This window comes from Phaseolus vulgaris, chromosome 9, assembly GCF_051622355.1.
Source record: "Phaseolus vulgaris cultivar YP4 chromosome 9, ASM5162235v1, whole genome shotgun sequence".
In the NCBI taxonomy this organism is placed as follows: domain Eukaryota; kingdom Viridiplantae; phylum Streptophyta; class Magnoliopsida; order Fabales; family Fabaceae; genus Phaseolus; species Phaseolus vulgaris.
Window position 1 is genome coordinate 22,472,164 of NC_143506.1, and position 20,866 is coordinate 22,493,029.

Genomic DNA, 20,866 nt, shown 5'->3' on the forward strand with positions numbered 1-20,866 from the left:
AGTATTTTGGTCTTTTTCTTTACATATATTGAGTGCAGTCCAAAATCATCTGGTGCAGGAAGAATCTGCCATAAATGAATTCTTCCGCATATCCAAGAGCATATCCAAGGGAATCTATAGGCATGTTTGTATTGCCATTTGAAAGCTTCCAAAAATACATTTAGTATAAAAAAATACAAAGACTATCCTTCTCCAAAAGTACATTCAGCATATAAGGAACAGTAGTCCAAACATGCCATAACAGATTAAAGCAATATGGTACTAATTTCACCCGTGCAGTTTGCTTAAACTTAAGAAGAACCTTTTCTACACAATCGCTCAACAATAATTTCTTGCACGTATATCCACCAAGTTTACAGACATTATCACGAAAATACAAAAGAAATTCACTTCCTCAAAATTCTTGTTTTGACACCGCCTGAAATATATTATAAGAAAAATAAGAGAAAACTAAAAAAATGCAGCTGAAAGTACTATAATAAGAGAAATAAGCATGGAATGTTGACCTAGATCGTTAATTCCCCTTCCAAGCTCCTCCCCCAACTTTTAAAAAAAATTAAAGGAAAGAAAAACTTCCTCCACATACCTTCAACTTCCTCAAATTCAATCTCCTTAACCAAGTCGGATGCTGCATTATACTCAAACCTGAAAAGGACTTACAAAACATGTATTTAGTGCTAGATTAAAGTCAAGAAAATTTCGAGGTAATGGTTGAAAACAATATTATAAAGAAGACCATACAAAAAAATTAATCAAACTTAGTAAATTCCTGCAGGGTTGAAGTAATATTTGGTTAGGGGAAACCACATCCCGTGAACACATATTAGTCCTTGATTGTCAGCTTTGGAATACAGCACGGACCATGTCTATAAACAAAAAACAACTTACTAGAAACAACTTAAAACTCGGGTTAGAAAATGTTATTACAAATCTAACTATGTAATTTTATTTATCAACAAAAAAAATAATAAAGGGCACAAGAGATACACATAAAAAAGCACATTACAAGGTTACAAACATAGAAAAAAAATGTAAACAGCTTCTTGTCCTACATAACTAAAACTGAGAGACACTCAACAGAAGAGTAAAACAGAGAGATACAACAAAAAAGGGATCAGGGTATGCAGGTCTATAGTGTGTGTATAGCCAGCGTGACGTTTTCATTCATCAGAACCTACCTTGTGAGTATTAGGACTTCAGAAATGGGATACTGATCTTTATAGGAGTCAAGGAATATCTTTTAAATGGTATAACAAATTATTTAGAATTCCCATTGGAAATGTACCATATTTTCCTACATAATCAATAATTTTATACAGCTACCAGAGTCATACCAAATATCATCGTACCTAACCAAGATAGACAAGGGTGAAATACTGGGATGGTACAAATGGACTAATTTCTTATAATCTCTAGGTTTTTTCAATGTTTATAGTGTAAAACTTCAATCAGTAGCCCACACAGAAGATTGCAGCTAAACGGAGTAGCATGAAATGTAACACGATTTGTTGAAACAAGGAAAAAAAATCTTTTAACAAGCTAATTTGTAAGCATGCCATCTCTCTTTAAACCATGAATTTGAAAATGAAGGATTGCCAAAAATTCAATTGTTTGCTAGCATGTGTATTCAAAATTTCTAAACACATTCTGTAGAAATCCTCGGGAACCCACTGTAGATCACATAAACAATAACATACAAATGCAATGACAAGGGATGGAGAAATGTAATAATAGCTGTAAACTCCAAGTACCTATTGGAAGAAACGACCTCAGGTTCATAAGCTTCAACAAAGGCAGTGATGATTTCATTCTTTCTAGCGCTAGCTATAAGCAAATCATACTCTGTCGGAATTATAACTGCAAGAAAGTTATCAGTTAGCTCACTGACACAAATCTTCTCAACCGCTGCGAGGGCTATCCTCCGTTTAAGGGAATCAGTTTCAGGGTCAATTATGTAAATCGCAAAATCCGTAATCATCAGAAATCGATATTTCATCTTTCCAGAACCAGTGAACTTCAAAACTTTATCTGCAAATAGAACGATCTGGTCACCTGAAAACCGAACCCCACACAACATTTGAGATTTTCACGAATTACTGTGTCTGTTTTTCTTCTACAACAATATATAAGATTTTCATGAATTGTAATGCGTTACTCTTAAATTTCATAAATAAGACGCATATTAAAATAACTGGTATAAGAGTGATAAATATTTTTTTAATTTTGGAAAAAAAATGAGTTACTTTGAGGGAAGCTTCAACCTTGCTTGTTCAGAAGCCTCATCAAGTTGGGGTGAGAAAAGATGTCGATGTAGTCCCGTTTACGGAGCTTCTCTTCTGGTTCGTCGTGTTGAACCGGAGAGGATTCATCCTTTGGAACGTCGTCGTTTTTGGAATCATCAATCTGAACCCGCCCCGACATCCTCCACTGTGTTTGTGAAATCAGATAAAAAGGTTGAGATAAGAAGAGTTGTTACGAGTTATGAGTTGAGATCAAACAACACATTCCTAAGGCCCAATATACAAGCACATAATGAATCATCAATAAGAACTAAGTTATTCTAAATATCAGCAACACATAACTAGATTCTTGGACACATTCCTAAGGCCCAATATGCACGCACATAATAGCATTTCAGGCTCTCAATCAATTCCTAAGTCCGAAATCAGTTTTCTAACAGGTTTATCCAACTATATTTATAATAACTTTAAATATTAGTAGCATGATTAGGAAACAACAAAATTATAAATGTCTTCAAAAGAAACCAAATCATATCCTCAAATAATATACCATTAATAGTCAATTTGGCAATAAAGATCTAGGTCATATGAATATCTTAAAGAGATCTTAGTAACCTATCAGAGAAATTAGTTTTGATGATCACCCCTCCAATCAGGTTGTACAATAACACAGGCAGCGATCCAAAGTGAGGAATAAGATTTATGAATACCAATTATCACACCGATTGCTGGGTCATACTTAGAGAGTAACAACCACATGTGCAATCCCAGTCCTCAGCTGCAGGAAATCCAGTTCCTTATTGCTAATTTAACCATGAAATACACAGCAAGGCAGTGGGTAACAGAGGCATAATCTAGAAAATAATATCTGTTTCAAAGAAAAAGAAGAATATCACACATTCCTAAAATGTACTATCGCAATAGCAAAAAATTGTTGAACGTCCCCACAGCAGCACCCGGTCATCGTAAAAGTCCCCAATACATATGCAAAGATTTTAGTTGATACCAAAAACTGAGCATAATCGATTCATTATCAACATCCCCAAATCATGCCTTGATCACTACAATCTACAGTAACTACAATCTACAAACGGCTAAACAATTGAGCGAATTTCCAAAATAGCATACACAATCATATCATTCAGCAGCGATAGAAAATCAGGGATCGTATAAAATTCTTTAATCGAAACCAAATTTCCAAAACAAAACGAAAGTAAAAACTAAAAACATACCGGCGCTGCAATAGGTTGGTGGATCCTTCTGGAGATCCTTACAGTTTCTTTCCTGTCACCTACTTTTTTTTCACTTTTTCTGGTGGTCTCTCTATTTTTCTCCTATTTTCGAAGGAGAAGAATAATTGAGAAAAAAAAGAAAGAATAATAAAAGATGAATAAATAAATAAATAAATAAATAAGGGAGAAAGGGGAGAAAGAATTGTAAAATGGAAAGGGGAAAGGAAGAAGGCAAGAGAGAGTGGATCGACTCCTCTCAGCAGCAACTATCTTTCTTTTCAATCCTACCCTATTATTCCTTAATCAAATATCCCAACCCTTGTTCCTCTTCCTCTTAATGCTTTTAAGGCATTCATATTTTTTTCATTACTTATTAATCAAAAGTTAGAGCAAAAAATTTACTTTACCATATTACCAACACCGCATAATTATTAAAACATTATTAAGGTTATGTGCTAGATGCATGTACCATACAATTTTTTTTTGTTTCTATGTTGTATAACTTTCCTTTTTGTTTTTTAAATATATGTTATTATTATCATTTAAGTCACTCAACTAATAATATAATACATCAATATTAATTTTAGATACTTAAATGAAATACAGAAATAAATTTAAAAAACTTATTTCGTTTTAAGTGAAAATACGATAGAAAAATGTAAATGCAAAACTATATTGTTTCTTTTGGAAGATTGAAAAAAGGAAGTTAAATTGAGGAACAATATAATATGTATAACTTACATTGTTAAATTGAAATGGCAAGTGGGCTTCTGTACACTCCATATAGGGAAAAGCTTTTTTTGAATCAAGTTGTAATGCCAACCAATATTAACAAAATCAAGTTTTGTTTTTACAATAGTCATTAAAGTCGTTTTCTTCATTATAGACTAACTTATCGAGAATCATAATTTTAATAAGGGTTGTTTTTCATTTTCATTTTCGTGAATGTATTTTATGAATTAGAGTAGAGTGGAAAAAAAATGTATAAATAACATGTATCTTTTCTCTCAAAAGAAATTATTGCATAAAAAAATATTAACATGGTTTATAATCCTAACCAATATTATTATCCTAATAGCCTTTATATTTCAATGATTTTGTTAATAGTGGTTGGGATTATAAATCCATGATAATCTTTATTATTATGAAGTGGATTATAAACACAATTGAAGAGATCTTCATTCTCATATCTTTTGTCTTCCTTTTACTCTTTTATTTATCTTTGTTCTCTTTTGTTTATTTATTTTATTTTATAATATTTATTTATACAATAATTACTTTGAAATGGAAATACAAATTGATATATATTATAATTGTATGGTTTTCTTTCAAAAATATGTACTACATTATTTGAATCATACTAATATCTAATTTCTTGACTTAAAACTACTTAAAAGTAGTATTGGTAACTCGACATGCATAACTAGATATAAACATATTAATATTCACGTGTGAGGGTATATTTTCTTCCTTAAATTATAAACTATGCATTTGTCTTTTTTTATTACAATTAATTAAATTAATGTATATTAATGTTATTTGATTTTTTTATATGTACAAAATAATTCTCAGAAAAGAAAAGAAAGTTGTTAGTCATTCATAACCACATCCTAATAATCACATTCTAGTATCCTTCAGCAACTCGGTGCAATGACAACCACTATCACGATATAACCTATACAATTATATATGTTTCATTTTCATTGAAAGATGAAGTGTTACAAAAAGTACAATGATCATAATTTTGTTTATGTATTTATTAAAAATGACCATGTAAAGATTAACAACTTTCTATAGTTAACAATATTTTATGTAGTAGAATATATTAACTTTTAATAAAATTGTTAATGCAACAAAATTTTTATTTAGAAATTTGTGCTTGTTTATTGTATAGACACTAATGTAAAAAACACTTTTTATGACAGTTAAAATATGTCTTTTTTATGTCGATTTTAGACCTGTCATAGATACATACAACATAAAAAATTTGTATTTTTTATGACGATTGTACAACCATCATAAAAAAAATTCATTTTCTATGACATATAATATTTTCACCATCATAAGATGTTACTAGTAATATTTAGATACAAGAGTCATAATAAATTTATAATTTATTACATAAATGTCATTACATTACTTATTATGATGAATAAATAGTATTATTAATGAGAGTATTTGTATGTAAGTAGGAAAATGAATACATATCACAATATCACAATGTTTTTAAAATAAAAAAAATGCACTTTCTATGTTAATTATAGAAAGTTTAAATTTTTTATGAGGTAATTAAAAACTTATATAAAAAATTTATTTTTTATTTTAACAATCATAAAAAATGTTTATTATTTTAGTGTGTCGATAATATTGGGTTGAATTAAATTGTAAAATTAAAATCAATGAAAAAATACATTATTTTATAAAAAATTAATTGTTACATTTTGTAAATTTATTAAGGTGTATAATTTATAGTTATACTTTTAAGGTTTTTATTACGAAGTGGACTTTAAGTCGATGACCCCATAAAACCGGCTCATAGGGTTGAGGTTTGCACCCACTTATATACAATGAAAGGCTCTAATCTCTAGTCGATGTGGGATCTTCAACAGTTTTCACTTTTACTATAATTTCCTTATTTTTCTCTGTCAATTTTTAATCTTTTACTCTTTTATTATTTTATTAATAAATTATGGTTCAAAATAATTCAAATAATAGTGTTTATCTTGAAACTAAATATTTTTATCATACAAGATAAAATATACCAAAATTACATTTAAGTAAAATAATTATAAGTTTTTGTGTTGTATCTACATTGTCAATTATCAATACTTGCGGGAATACCGTTTCTATGTATTTGTATTTTTTTTATTATTATTTATATATATTTATATTTAATATTAAAATTTGAATAATAATATTAATATTATTATAGTATATTTTAATAAATATGAATATACGTGAGAAGATTTATAAATGGTCTAAGTGCATCTATTGACATATTGTAAAGGAAACATAGTCAACATAGTGTATGTTATATATGACAAATTTACAAATATCTTTAATTTTAAAAATAAAGAAGAAAATCAGTTTAAAACAGAAAAGTTGTTTCTAAAGCAAACCGGCCACAACTCAAAACCAATCTATTTCGTGATTAATTTGAATCAAATTAAAAATTAAAAAAAAGTAATAAAATGCATTATACCATAATCAATGAGATTAAAAATCGTTAATATAAAAGCCAATCATAAATTTCATAAATTCAAAACTTTATAGCAATTGAAAAAAAATAGTCTAAAACAGGAGCATACAAATTTCTCCACTCTCTCCAAATAAAGTGGTCAACATCTAACAACTATTAAGTGACAATAAATAAAATGAATTTTTAAAATTAAAAAACTGCTTTGTTTGTTAACTTGTGCTTGAGGAGTAAGCACGACAGTTATATAAAAGTGTAGGGAAAATAGTGTCTTGGGGTTCAGTGTCTTCCTTTTTCTACGTTTTTCCTCTTTTTACATTCTTCTAACGGAAGTTTCTTCATGTTTGAAGATTATGAATCAGTAATAATAAACTAAGAAAAAATAAATAAAAAATGGGGAGAAGATAAACTCGTGGGAAGAAGACAAACTCTTGTTACTACTTATGAAATTTTTCATTCTCTTCTTTCTCTATTTTGCTATGAAATTTAACCATCTACAATTAATAAATAAAGAACAAACAAAGACTAGTGACATACCTTCTTTCCATAATGTTATCTGGTGACCAAATCCCACTATCTCTATTTTGAAGGTGGTCTCTTGAATCTGCAATTTATAAAAAGTTAAGATGATTGTACTGTCGAAAAGAAAAATCTAAAAGAAGAAAATATAGAGGAATAACATAGACATAAGTGGTATGACAAAAAATCAGAAAATCGGATGTAACTTTTCCGTGAGGAAATGAGAATATATTTTAGTCACTGTTCTGTATGATTTTTATTTAAATCCATAAAACTACTCCAAAAAAACGTCTTATAATCAAGGACTTTCATCATGTACCCTATGCCTCCTCTTGTTGTTGAGTCATTCTTATTCCTCTAGTCACATGTTTCAATTACAATTTCATAAGAAAAATGACAAATTAGTGTTTCACACATTGAACTGCACGTAAAGAGAATTATCGATTGTTGTGATGGTGCCCGCAACTCCTTTTGTTAAGTTTTTCTCTTCCATCTAGTCACAAACTTCAATATCAATTTCATAAGACAAATGTCATATTAAGGTTCCACAAATATTAATCAAAACATAGAAAGAGGAAGAAAAGTAAGAATGAAAGTATGTTTTTAAATGAAAGTGAAAAAGAAAGAAAAAAAAATGAGAAGTAGATACATAAAAGAAAGTGAGAAGTAGGATGTGTACTTGAGTTATGTGTAGTAGCTAGAGATATTCAAATTTAATAAAGAATCAAGTAAAAAGAAATTAAAAACTCTTCTTAAATCAAATTGAAAATTGTTCTACGAAATGCCTATGATAATAATTTAAGAGAATGAAAAATTGTTATAAGAATAAAATAAAATAAAAAACGATTATAAAAAGAAATCCTCTTTTTATATAATTTTTATAAAGTATAGATTAATTATTTTTAATCATTCATGCACAGAAGTTACATAATTTATGTAATCTACGAATTTTAAGATAAAATTGTATATTTAGAACATGGAAAATAAAAGATTAGTTGGTTTTAAATTCTTTCCACATAATAACATAATACTCTTTCCAAAATCAAGAATAATGATAGGTATACCTCAATTTTTTCATATACATAAATTAAACGTTTTATTTATTTATCTTTTCTCTTAACAGGAGGTACTTCTATTGAGTCTTAATTTAACTTTTTTTTTTTAAATTCTAATGTGTCATATCCTTTTCAAATATATTTTTATAATTTTATTTAAAATAATAATTTTATAAAACTCACACTTTTACTAATATTTTATTTATTTTTTTGGAAAAAAATATATTTTTTAACAATAGAAAAATATTTTTTATTTTATGGATCTTATTTTTTTATAATCTTACTATTCTGACTTGTCATATTATATATCCTATAAACTTATCATTATTATATTTTTAGTGTTCAGGGATATTTTGAGTGTTCAGGGATATTTTGAGTGTATCTAAGTCATTTTCCATCAATCTCCATAAAAGAAGGAGAGATGAGAAAAACACCACAGTGTTCTAAAGATGGCAGCGTCAAGTGTAGAAGAAGACAAATACCGTCCCTTCTTGCGCCAAGACATTGAGGAGAACACCAAATGGAGATACGGACCTCCAAGTTATGAAGCTGTCAACAAACTATTTGAAGAAGGCCGAACAAAGGTAATAATTAGGGCTTTTTTTCTTCTTCTGTTTCAACGAGTTTAATGCTAATTAATTTTGTATATGTATAGCTTAATCAAGAGTTTGATTATGATTTTTTTGATGACAGGTATGGGCTCCGGGTTCACTGGAAGAGCGGGTGCAGACTATAGTGAAGCAATGGGAGATGGAAATGTTCCACAAGCTTGATTTCCTGGAGAACCGATCAGTGGATCCGGAGAAATACACTTTCAGCCTAAACGGTAGCGTTTTATCTGCAGAATCAGAGTCAGTTGTTGTTTTTATTTGATGGTTTGAATTTGTTTGATGTTAACTGTTTGGACAGGAAGGAAGAGCATAAATTTGGAAGAGAAAAGGAAGCTTGGTGGAGGGTATATCCCTCTTCTGCAAACCTCTCTGCCAGAGAAACTGAGGCCCTACAATCCATATGCAGAAACAGCAGATTCATCTCACAAGGCCTTTACCACAGCCTTTCCCCGCGGCTTTGCTCTGGAGATTCTGCACGTCTATTCAGGACCACCGGAGATTGTGTACAAGTTCAGGCACTGGGGTTACATGGAGGGGCCCTTCAAAGGCCACGCACCCACTGGGGACAAAATTGAACTCTATGGAATGGCCATTTTCACGGTAATAATACATTACTTTATACTAATTACTGTCAATAATGAATATATTGATAAGACTATAGATTGATTGATGTATATATCTATGGTGATAGTTGGATGAGAATTCAAAAGTAGTGAAGGTGGAGTTCTTTTATGATCCTGCGGAACTGCTGGCAGGTCTCCTGAAAGGTGGTGAGTTTGAGGGCAGTGCTGAAGATGCTGTTGCGACCTGTCCTGTACTCAGGAACACTGGTTAGAGAACAACATGTTCAAAAAGTTTAACCTTCAATAAAACTATAGTTGCAAAACTTATTTCTGCCTTCTTTAATTGCTAGGTTTTACACCCTAATCCTACCATTAAAGTTGTAATTTACTGGTAATATCCCCTATCCCCCATGTAATAATAAGCTTCTGCAACTCCCTTTCCTAAGTCATCTTCAATGTATCCAATATATTTTTAATAGTATATCTTTTAATGGTGGCTGTGTAATAAGTATAGTTGTGATAAAAATAATAATTATATTTTTACTTTAAAAGTAATAATTTTTTATTCAAACATATACACTGACACAGAATACGTATAATTGGGACACAAATTTATATATTATATAAATTAATAATAAATATTTATGTGTACAAGTATGTTTCAAATTATTTTTTGAAGTAGAAAAATGTTTTTCATGAGAGATTCAAAATGATTTGTTTTTTATTTTTATAATCATAATAAAAAATTATACAATAAATTTAATTTTTTAAAAAATTAATGTAATTTTTTTTTAAATTGTGTTAAAACTATGCTATAATTATCATAAATTCAACAAATATTTTTTGACTTGGACACTTCACGGTTATGTGTCTACGAGTGTCGGTGTCTGATACATGTATTCGACACACCATTTAAGAGGAGTGTTGAAAATTCTTAAATTTTCTATTTGCAAATCATTTTCTTATATTTTTTTTTCTTTGATATTCTCTCTTATCTTGTACTGTCGGCTGCATTAGTTTTTGCAGCCTGTTAAAATTGACCATAACATTTTCAGTTCTTCTATTTTTGTGAATAGACCTAAAACACCTTACATTTTAGATGATCCATGGAGAAAACAATTTTATAACAATCTTTTCTTTTTTTTCTACTTTCTTCAGTATCTATTTCTATCCAAATGAATATTTATGAAGAGAATAAAACTTTCATTGAGAGCTAAAAAAATATTGATCTATCTTTTTAACTAAAATAATTATTAATAGTCATTTCCTTCTATATATACTATAAACAAATTGGAAGATTAGTTATAGTATATAAATTTCTAAATCTATTTTTATTATATGTTTTTTGATTGAGTTAATTTAAAATATATACTATGAAAAAAACGGTTAGAAATAGGAATGCACAATTTTTGGAGGGCAAAACTCTCACGCTTCAGATTTTACTAATTTCACATTCTTAATATAGACAATTTTAAACTACGTTCATTTATCTTCTAAATCATTCATGCATTCTTTTCTCTCCTATTTTAATTTTATATTTTTAAATAAATCATATATATTACAAAATTTAGTTTAATATAATTTTCTAAAAAGCATTTATGATTATAAATTATGATATTATAATTTTACAATAAAAAATTTAAAATTAAATATATTTTTCATCGTCCTACGCAAAATTAGTTTTCGTTCTTAATTAAAATTTTAGGTCAGCTAAATATTTGTAATAAAAAATTATTTAAATAAGTCATTATTATTTCTTTATTTATTTAATAAATAAATTTTTAATTTATTTAATAAATAAATTTTTAATTTAAATTAAAATATTAAAATATTTCATATTAATTTATACGTGTGAATTAAAATATTAAAATATTTTATACTAATTTATATATAACGTATATTGTATTATATTATTATAATATTATGACTCACAATAACTCATTCTCATATTTCTTTTATTATAATTATAATTTTTTTTTGATAAAATACAAAAAGAATTTCGTGTTATAATATTGAAAAGAAAAATATATTTAATTAAAAAATCTACTACTATAAAATCTAAATATTTTTATAAAATATATTTTTCTTAATTCAAAGAAATTTATTATAAACAATAAAGTATTTTCTTAAGAATATTTAATAAAATATTTAACTTAAAGCTATTAATTAAATTAAAAGTATTGATGTATACTTGGCAATAGCCGCCTCCATCCTAAAAGGTTGCAGGTATAAAGTTACAATTTAAGTAGGTTAATCTCAATCACATCACATGTTTACTTTTTTGTAAGGAGAATAAAGAATTCAATCTCTTAAACTTTTCATTCAGAAGATGCTTTGTTTGATTGGAGGATGAAAAGTGAAGAATTGATATTTTTGAAAGGAAAAAGTAAACAATAAATAAAATGATTTCAAAGTATAAAGTTTTACTCAATTAATAGAAGTAGATAAATTGTTTTTTAAGTGTAATGTGAAAATGTATATTTTTTTAGAAAAATATTGGTTGAGAAAATGAAAATATATTATTTTATAAAAATATTAATGATTTTCAAAATAATAATTTTAGTTCGATAATAATTATTATAAAAAAGTCAAGGAAAATTCAATAAATAAAATTATTTAAAAAATAAATGACAAAAAATATAAAAATTTACATATGATAAATTAATAATTTAGAAAACAATTCGCACACATTCCTTACTTTTTTTTCATCTTATATACAATTGTTTCACTTAAATATTTTCCTCTAAATTATTTTAAATCACGTATATCAACTACACACAATTCTCATTGTTAAAAGAAATCTAAATATTAAGTATTTTTTTTTTATATTTAAGGTAATGGAAATATTATTTTATATTAAAAAGTTCCAAATATATTGTTTCTCTTAAGGTGTATGTCATGTCCTAAACTAAATAAGCAAGTCCATGATATTAGCTTTTTCGAGGTTTAAATTGCAAATAATTTATATAAAATGAGAAAAATAAAAAAATGTTAATTCTTAAATATATTAAGAAATAAATTATAGTATTTACTTGTAACTAAAACATAAAAAATCTTAAAATAAAATATATAAATAATATACTTATACACATTTTTACATGATTTAGACTTTTCTTTAGATAAAAGGAAAGAAGAGAAGAAAAGAATTAAGTAGAGGACAAAAAAGAAAAAGAGAATAACATACCAACACTTTAACAAGGGAAGAATGTTGAAACCGTGAAATTTTGACTGGAGCACAAATTGAGCATGCTAAAATCCAATCTTGTTAACATTTTTTTCCAAAAGACATCACATTTCTTCAAATTTAATGAAGATTATTTGAACAATTAACTCATACTTAATGTAATGTGTTCTTTATCAACGCATGCTTTTATAGAAAATAGTGGCTGGGGAGAAAAGTATATGAAGAGGAGTTGGAGATAAGAATGCATATATAATTTCTTAATGTAAGCTTTTCCACCATGAAACAACTTAGGAAACGTCATTTTTTGTTATCTAGTGTTTTTATTATATGTAAAGTCATCACGTGACACTTTATGTGATTGAATACATTATCATCTTATCTTATAATGAATGACTATAATTTATTGTAATATTCTCTTTCGATATTAATAATTTAGTATATCCTCAATTTTTTTATTTATGTGTTAAATATTTAATTTTTTATAATAAATTTTAAGAAGATACATGCAAACTTATCTTTTAAAATTAAGTTTTATTAAAATCGTTTCAATATATTAATTAACTAAAAATAAATATATTGAATTTTTATTTTTAATGTTTAAATTATGAGAGGATTCTATAATTTATAATTTTAAAACTTAAGGAAATAATTTAAAAATGATTCTTGGATCTCATTAAATTTAATTAATATAATGAAATATTAGGAATAAATCTTAATTCTTATGATATGCTGTGATGTTTAATGGTAAAATATTTGTCAAATATATGAAGAATCAATATTTTATATATTCTTTAATTATTTTATATAATCATGTATAATCCCATATCTATTATTTAACTCCAATTCTTTTATTATTCCTTCGTACATTGTTTATCTGGAAAATGCACACTATTTTATTTGAAGTTTATAATTAATAAAAGTTATCTTTAGATGCATATTCTGCTTACCCTTTTCAAAACTACAACAAAATAATTTTATAAGATAAATATTAAAAAAGGTTAGAGATCAATTTGAAAATATATCTTGAGAGAGTTTTTTTTTTTTTTTTTATGTTTATGTGAGTTTGGTTTAATCTCCAATTTTTACTTATATTTTTATATTTTACTGATATTTTTCATGTGGTAATGCGAGTTCTATAATTATATAAAAAAAGACTAATTAAAGCATGGTTGTTTACATGTGGCTTTCTATATAAACTTGCTCCAACCATGAATAAAGGTTGGGTTTACTTCTTATATTTAAGAACTCAGCTAAGCAACAATATCAAAGATGCTCGAAGAAATTAGAGTTTTTAATTTGAAAAAACGGCTATTGATCAAGAAATTAAAATTAATCTAATACAAAACGTTTCATCTCTAAGAAGAAATCAAAACTTTGCATAGAGAAAATATTTGATGATTTAGAGTGGAAATAGAAAAAAAAATGTATTAAATCTCTTAAATTCTTGAATTTTACTTTGTTATTTACATATTTAAAAAATCCGTCTATAATTAGGTCAAACCAAGTAATTAACAATGGGAGTAGTAGAGAAGATATGCATCCCTAAATTATTGGAAGGATTATTCAGACTAGGCTTTATTCATTGTTCATTCAGCTTCAACTTTTGAGCTTAATTGCTATTACTATAATACAATCTTGACACCTATAGTGCTGGAATTCGGACGGCACAGAAAAGACAAAACCCATGCTTTGGAATATCAACCCAAATCAATTCCAATAAGCTATGGTGACCCAACTCACCAACACAACCAATAACATAGTTTAGTTATATGAACCAAATTGATTTACTAATATATCAACCTTTGGAGATTATTATTTTCTTTTCTGAAAATCTCTTTGTTACATTAGTAATTAATTAGACAGCCTCACATTTTGTATCTCTTAGTTTACACACCATATACATTATTATACAGAGATTATTTTCTAACTTTCTGCAGCATATTTGAAGCTTATACTTATGGGGTGAGAGCTAAACTTAGACAAAAGCAACGGTTAGTTAATATGATTAGCTGTGAGCCTAAGAATTTTGCAAATAAGAATTATTCATAACCATATACCAACAAATAAGATTATGTTCTCCAAATTTCTTAGCCTTGTTTCCGAACCAGCTGTATGTGTGTATATACTGGCAAAACTAGTAGTTTAGATAGAAACTAGAAGCCAAATTCTTCTATGACAATATATGATTTATTTTGTTCATTTTAGTTTTTTCTTCAACAGATCCAAATATAGCAATCTCCTCTCCATAATAATGCCACCAGCAGTGTCATCTGCTTTTGAGTCAGAGAGAGCCCCTGTGATATATGTGCATACAGTTTCAGAGGCTGGTCGCCTTCTTCCTTCAGCTAGCCAATGGAACTCCATAGCACTTGATTTTAAACTTGCTCCTCACTCTTCCACCGCCTATGAATCTATCCCTTCTCAATACCCAAAATCTGTTGACTACGATCTTGTCATCACTGACAGGAAGCACTTTCATTGTTTTATTTTTGTTCTTGTAACAATAATTTTAGCCATCCTAGCAGCTGTTCTATTGGTGTATTTTTTACCTCAGAAGCACAAGCATCAAGGGTCTTCAATCAATCTCAAAGTGGCAATAAACCAGGCTCTAACATTTTATGATGCCCAAAAATGTAATACTTCTATTTGTGCTGCTACAAAAAAAAATTATTGGTGTAGTTCAGCTATTTATTATGTTTTTTTTTTGCAGCTGGACATTATCCAAGCAACAGTCCAGTGAAATTTCGAGGAGATTCAGGATTACAAGATGGGGATTCGGCTAACACTGATCTTACTGGTGGATTTTATGATTCTGGCAACAACATTAAGTTTACCTTTACCACAGCTTATACAATGACCTTGTTGAGTTGGACTGTCATGGAATATCAAAGTAAATATGCTGATATTGGTGAACTTGATCATGTTAGGGACATCATTAGATGGGGTAGTGACTACCTTCTCAAGGTGTTCATTCTGCCAAATTCAGCAGATGGATCAAACTTGACACTGTATTCCCAGGCAAGTTACAATTTTTTTTTTGTTGAGAATGAATCTTGTGTGTATGATAATATGACACATTATGTTCAAATTATTGGGGGCACCATGAGAGATGCAAGCAAAATTTAAATTAATGCTAAAAAAAATTTATGAGAGGATTCAGTCTTATTTTTGTGCCATAATTCCTATTCTGAATTAAATACTAATAGATATGAATATAAATTGATCCTTTTTATTTGTTTTATTCAATTTGATTAGGTTGGAAGTACCATCAGAATTAACAATGAACATAGTGATTTGAGTTGCTGGCAACGGCCCGAAGATATGAAATATGAGAGATCAGTTTCAATTTGCGATGGCTCTGCTACAGATTTAGCTGGTGAAATCGTGGCAGCATTATCTGCAGCATCGATGGTATTCAAGGACGACAGAGATTACTCAAAGAGACTTGTGGAGGCAGCAGAAAGGCTGTTTGGGGCAATACCTGCAAAACAAGGGACTTACACCATGGTTGATGGATGTGGAAAACAAGCAAGAATGCTTTATAACTCAACCAGCTACCAAGATGAGTTGGCTTGGGGAGCAACATGGTTATTTCTTGCTACTGAAGACACTAATTACCTTGCAACTGCAACTGAAACTTTTTTTTCAGCCAAGGGTAATGAATCAAGCGTTGACAAAGGAGTTGTTTACTGGAATAACAAGCTCAATGCTGTGGAGGTAATTCCAATAGATACACAAACTCAATTTTCAGGAGAATTTGTTTTTAATCTGATCTTTGATATTTGTAGGTTTTGCTAACCGGTATTCGATATTTCCGTGATCCTGGTTTCCCATATGAGGATGCTTTGAAACTTTCATCTAACTTAACCGAGGCCCACATGTGTTCTTATCTATTCAGTAAATACTTTAGCAGGACACCTGGTAATTAATTCTACGATCAACATATATACTTTGTTTGTTTGCCATTATTTACCTATGTATATGACATGTTAAGCATAATGATAGGTGGATTGATTATCCTGAAACCTGATAATGAACCATTACTCCAGTTTGCTGCTACAGCATCTTTTCTCAGTAAATTATACAGCGATTACCTGGATCATCTCAAAATGTCTGGTGCAAGTTGCGAGACTGATTCATTCTCTGTGAAAATGCTTCGTGATTTTGCCACTTCTCAGGCAATTCCTAGCTTCCTTACCATTTGGTTGTTGCATTGCATGTAAATTGGAAAAAGTATATTTATGCTTCCTTTTTTCATGTGTTGTTCAGGTTAACTACATCTTGGGGCAGAACCCTATGAAAATGAGTTATTTAGTGGGCTATGGTGACAGGTATCCTGTCCAAGTTCATCATAGAAGTGCATCAATCCCTTGGAATAACCAACCTTACAATTGTGACGATGGTAAGAGATGGCTAAACTCTAAAGATCCAAATCCGCAGGTTCTTTTGGGAGCCATGGTGGGAGGACCAGACACTAATGACAATTTCATGGATCAGAGGACCAACCAAAGGTTCACTGAACCGAACATAGCCAGCAATGCAGGCTTAGTTGCAGCACTGATTGCGCTTCAAGATCCTCCTTATAATTCACGTGACGTAAAAAGCACATTGTGGGGATGGACTTGATCTATATTTGAACATGTCCATTAGATTCTGTACCATATTGAGCATGTGCATTAATCGTCAATCATTTGATGGATGGAATTTTAACGATGTTGTTGGTGTTGTCTAATGTAATATTCACGCATCCACCATGCAATTTTGTGCCAGGACAGACCCCGAAATTGGTTATTTAAGGATTTTTTTTATGCAACCAAGGTGTTATATTCAATTGTGAAATCATTTGAAATAGAAAAAATCTGGTCATGCAGACCACTTTATTTGGAGGAACGTTTAACAGTATCCTCAAGGTTTTCATTTCTTCAAAATACCAAAAAACTGTTTGTGTGAAACAGCCAATCTTAGGAAAGAGAAAAAGAGTGCATATTTGTAATCATAATTAAGACTTTCGTTAATAATAAGTTAAACCTTATACCAAGGTATCATTTACCTTTGAAAATCTGTGAGCAGTGCACACTGGAGCCTGTTAGCCCCTTCTATAGCCCAATACAAGAAGAAATGGTTGTGCTCAAATAAACAGCAAGCATAGATGTAACTCATTGAAATAACTAAACCATGACCATTAAGTAGTGGATTTCTCCTTAAACTGTATAATAGATCAAAACTAAAATAGCATGATTCACTTTGATCTCACAGTTGAGTTTGATCCATTACATCTTCATCCTTCAAATTTAGATGAAATTTTAATGCAGAAGATTGGAAGCCTGTGGGTGAAACTGAAAACCAACTTTATCTCGATGCGGTTTCCTCCTTTGATTTGAAAAATACTTCACTAAAAGTAACACAGTTCATCCTTTCTTGTGTATAAATTACACTCTCACGTTTGTCATATTCAACTTTTTGGATGTAACATGGCTCTAAATTAGATCCTCCTTGTGGACAAAATAAAACTTTGAATTCAACTTGTACAAATTTGATGTATAACATCTATATATTGAGCAGCCGAAAGCAAGCTTATAACTACATATCAGTGTTGACGAAAATTTTACTATACAAGCCGTTTACACGAAAACGGAGAGGGGAAGCCAAAATATATACACTACACAAAGCTGGACATATTCTTCTATCTTCAAGTTGACTTAATCCTATCCAGGTTATACACTTTCTGCAAAATAATATTAATAAGGTAAGATGACAGAAAATTGAAGGAGCGTGACGGATATATGTTATGTTTGGAAGCACGAAATAAGCTTACAAGAATACAATGAGCATCCTCAAGAAAAGGCACAAGCAAAGACACCAAGATCTGCATTTGCTTCTTTAGGGTGTCAAAGTTTTCATCTCTTTCCTTGAGGAGATCCATGAAAGTTTTACTATCTGGCACTAGTTTTATAGCCACCTGCAGCAGTATTCCGGTTAGTTCAGCAAGAAGCAATAACACAATCTTGATGACTATGCTAAACTCTGCAAGTTTTATATAAAGCACGGGATTTCATGCGGTAAAGAAGTTAATAAACTAAGTGCTAGGAACAGACAAGTTGAGGTTAGCTTGTAAAAGCCATCAACAAGTTTTAATTGATTTAACAAAAGAAAGAGAAGAACAAGTGTTTATTACTCTGAAAGCTGCTGATGAAATCCATCCATGCCATGGTGATAAGGTTGCATCATAAGACTCTTGAACTATTTGCTCCATATTCCTCTTAGGATCGATTTCTAGTGCTTGTAACAATGCTGAAGAGAAATCCAGGGATCTGTAGAGTTGCACATTTGTAAGTGAATATTAAGCAACTTACACAAAGGGAATATGTACTATACAAGGAAAGATAATCTCTTGTTCTGTTACTTAATCTGAGTAACAGTTATTGGCCTGTCCTTTTTTCTCAACAATTTTTAGAGCTGAAAGAAACTGATGATACAACCTAACCCAGGTGTTAGGAATAACAAAATAGTAAAAGAAAACAATAATATAATATATGCACATGTTTACCTAGTGAGCCAAAGAAAGGCTTTACTACAACTAAATTTCTTTCTTGTGTTGCCTTTGCTAGCGTCTGAATTCAATATTTCAACCAAATTTGAATTCATTGAGGGGTTCAATTCATGCATCATTTCCAATCTCTGCAGAGACATAGAAATTAATAGCACAAGCCGATAATTGATAGTTGACTGTTAGATCAATGTGCAATTATATGCTAACTGAAAATTAGATCTCATAGAACTAGACAAGAAACACAAAATTTAGAAGATCCCAATAATTGGCATGCAGAGGTAGTTTCCTTCAAGTGAACTGAATCAATTGAGAGTCTCAAATTTAATTTGTACCTTAATATTCTGGTGAACGTCTTGTCTCAAAACAGCCATCGTTGGGCCTATCTTATCTGCAAGAGAGCATCAATCAAGCATAAAGACAATGTGTTTGGTGTTACATCACATTCATGTTTTCAAATAAAAACAAGCAAGTAAACCCACCAAGAACTTGTAGAACCATGTAGCATAGAGATAGGAAAGGTTTGGTTGGGATGTGTGCAGTCTCATGATTTCCTCCTGGTTTGACTATAGCTAGCAAGGACAACTCTTCAATGGCAGAGTTTATCTCTGATCTCTTCTCCATATCTCTACTCCTCTTCATTCTCCTTATTATCTTCCCTCCCTCTCCCTCTTCCACTTCTCGGACATACAAACATTTAAGTTATGTATGCAGTTTCCAATACACAACTTGGCTTCTATTAATACCTCTAGCTAGCTAGCTTCAAGCCTTCAACTTCCAACTGTAGTTAATTGGTTGAAATATATATATATATTATACTTGCTCCCAGATAGAGAGAGAGAGTAAGAGAAATTTCAAAATTTTGATCAAGTGGTTGAACCAAGGAGTGAATCTTGCTTTGCCCACCTTGCCAATTATTTAATTGTTCTACGCATCTAGTAAAACATCTAGTTTGGCTTCAACTATTTTTTTTTCAATTGATTTGTTTATAATATTCTTGTGCTATCAGTTTCCTCTGTAAGTCATTGATGGTGACTTTATATTTGACCTTGTAGTTATCATCAATCCATCCCTTACCTTATGTTAATGAAACATTATCCGAATAAATCAAATTTGTATAGGTCCCATGCTGAAATTGACAAGACCAGAGATTGTAGCCGTTTATCTCGACCTGACACTAACTGTTACAGCCTTGTTAGTTGTTACTGCTACTTAGAATATTTATTCATTCTGGTGTTGAATGTTGCCCTATTGGGCCTTGCATCAGAACTGACAATAGTAGGATATGCTTTCACAATTGGGGGAGAATGAACTACTCCTTAGGCCCCTCTCGTATGATGAACACAAAAGTATGGTTCATTACAGAGACAAACCAACTTTGTTTTGTTTGGTTGAGTGAACATAAAATATCAAAGCATTATGTGAAAGAAGTAATTTTTTTGGAGGCTTTTCTCTTCTTTTCCTAGAAGTTATTCAATTATAACTTCTCAAATTAGTCTAACATTTTTTTCTGTTTTTGAAAAACCACTCTAACACTTTAACATACTTTTAAGGTTAAACATGTACGTAAAACGGATTCTCCGTAAAAAAAAATTATTAATTCAGTGTCTCGGTATAAAATGTTACTGTTTTGGTTTATGTTATTGTTACGTTCTATCCATACTTCAATTTATTTTTTTATAAGTATAACACATTCTTAATTTGATACATACACCCCGT

At 29.7% G+C, this 20,866-nt stretch overlaps 4 protein-coding genes across 9 annotated transcripts; 2 read left to right on the forward strand and 2 right to left on the reverse strand.

The window, feature by feature from the left end:
- Positions 1 to 103: 103 nt before the first annotated feature.
- On the reverse strand, positions 104 to 4,166 carry LOC137823039 (myosin heavy chain-like protein). Of its 4 annotated transcripts, none has more exons than XM_090295840.1 (5): positions 3,473 to 4,166; positions 2,244 to 2,427; positions 1,752 to 2,052; positions 587 to 645; positions 104 to 418 (listed from the first exon to the last, which is right to left on the reverse strand). In XM_090295840.1, exons 3-5 carry the CDS (start codon positions 1,994 to 1,996, stop codon positions 387 to 389), a joined length of 336 nt encoding a protein of 111 aa, XP_090151966.1. In that variant the 5' UTR covers positions 1,997 to 2,052; positions 2,244 to 2,427; positions 3,473 to 4,166; the 3' UTR covers positions 104 to 386. The 4 variants fall into 4 exon arrangements, with proteins under 4 accessions (XP_090151966.1, XP_068484244.1, XP_090151965.1 ...); XM_068628143.2 differs by having other exon boundaries at positions 2,262 to 2,427; positions 3,473 to 3,851; XM_090295839.1 differs by lacking the exon at positions 3,473 to 4,166 and adding an exon at positions 2,951 to 3,431 and having other exon boundaries at positions 2,262 to 2,427.
- A 4,418-nt stretch (positions 4,167 to 8,584) lies between these two features.
- LOC137823040 (pathogen-related protein) lies at positions 8,585 to 9,924 on the forward strand. The gene is made up of 4 exons (XM_068628144.1): positions 8,585 to 8,826; positions 8,936 to 9,068; positions 9,152 to 9,453; positions 9,545 to 9,924. Exons 1-4 carry the CDS (start codon positions 8,692 to 8,694, stop codon positions 9,686 to 9,688), a joined length of 714 nt encoding a protein of 237 aa, XP_068484245.1. The 5' UTR covers positions 8,585 to 8,691; the 3' UTR covers positions 9,689 to 9,924.
- Positions 9,925 to 14,328: 4,404 nt separating this feature from the next.
- LOC137821538 (endoglucanase 9) lies at positions 14,329 to 17,492 on the forward strand. Of its 3 annotated transcripts, XM_090295841.1 has the most exons (7): positions 14,398 to 15,233; positions 15,311 to 15,397; positions 15,528 to 15,618; positions 15,856 to 16,317; positions 16,389 to 16,521; positions 16,606 to 16,778; positions 16,870 to 17,492. In XM_090295841.1, exons 4-7 carry the CDS (start codon positions 15,922 to 15,924, stop codon positions 17,224 to 17,226), a joined length of 1,059 nt encoding a protein of 352 aa, XP_090151967.1. In that variant the 5' UTR covers positions 14,398 to 15,233; positions 15,311 to 15,397; positions 15,528 to 15,618; positions 15,856 to 15,921; the 3' UTR covers positions 17,227 to 17,492. The 3 variants fall into 3 exon arrangements, 2 of the variants coding, with proteins under 2 accessions (XP_068482278.1, XP_090151967.1); XM_068626177.2 differs by having other exon boundaries at positions 14,329 to 15,233; positions 15,311 to 15,618; XR_016515813.1 differs by having other exon boundaries at positions 14,508 to 15,233; positions 15,311 to 15,618; positions 16,650 to 16,778.
- A 522-nt stretch (positions 17,493 to 18,014) lies between these two features.
- LOC137821540 (glycolipid transfer protein 2) lies at positions 18,015 to 20,111 on the reverse strand. The gene is made up of 6 exons (XM_068626180.2): positions 19,630 to 20,111; positions 19,483 to 19,538; positions 19,148 to 19,278; positions 18,776 to 18,911; positions 18,416 to 18,559; positions 18,015 to 18,325 (listed from the first exon to the last, which is right to left on the reverse strand). The coding sequence occupies exons 1-6, from the start codon at positions 19,787 to 19,789 to the stop codon at positions 18,290 to 18,292; spliced, it is 663 nt and encodes a 220-aa protein (XP_068482281.1). The 5' UTR covers positions 19,790 to 20,111; the 3' UTR covers positions 18,015 to 18,289.
- Between the last annotated feature and the right edge of the window lie 755 nt (positions 20,112 to 20,866).

Coding starts and splice junctions, on each gene's coding strand:
- LOC137821538 (XM_068626177.2), top strand. CDS start 14,783: ATGATTTATTTTGTTCATTTTAGTTTTTTCTTCAACAGATCCAAATAT. Junction 15,234..15,310: donor ATTTTATGATGCCCAAAAAT/GTAATACTTCTA, acceptor TTTTTTTTGCAG/CTGGACATTATCCAAGCAAC. Junction 16,318..16,388: donor ACAAGCTCAATGCTGTGGAG/GTAATTCCAATA, acceptor TGATATTTGTAG/GTTTTGCTAACCGGTATTCG.
- LOC137823039 (XM_068628143.2), bottom strand. CDS start 2,421: ATGTCGGGGCGGGTTCAGATTGATGATTCCAAAAACGACGACGTTCCA. Junction 646..1,751: donor GAGGTCGTTTCTTCCAATAG/GTACTTGGAGTT, acceptor AGTCCTTTTCAG/GTTTGAGTATAATGCAGCAT. Junction 419..586: donor TGAATTTGAGGAAGTTGAAG/GTATGTGGAGGA, acceptor AATATATTTCAG/GCGGTGTCAAAACAAGAATT.
- LOC137821540 (XM_068626180.2), bottom strand. CDS start 19,789: ATGAAGAGGAGTAGAGATATGGAGAAGAGATCAGAGATAAACTCTGCC. Junction 18,560..18,775: donor TTTCATCAGCAGCTTTCAGA/GTAATAAACACT, acceptor ATACTGCTGCAG/GTGGCTATAAAACTAGTGCC. Junction 18,326..18,415: donor AGGATGCTCATTGTATTCTT/GTAAGCTTATTT, acceptor ATTATTTTGCAG/AAAGTGTATAACCTGGATAG.
- LOC137823040 (XM_068628144.1), top strand. CDS start 8,692: ATGGCAGCGTCAAGTGTAGAAGAAGACAAATACCGTCCCTTCTTGCGC. Junction 8,827..8,935: donor TTGAAGAAGGCCGAACAAAG/GTAATAATTAGG, acceptor TTTTGATGACAG/GTATGGGCTCCGGGTTCACT. Junction 9,454..9,544: donor ATGGAATGGCCATTTTCACG/GTAATAATACAT, acceptor CTATGGTGATAG/TTGGATGAGAATTCAAAAGT.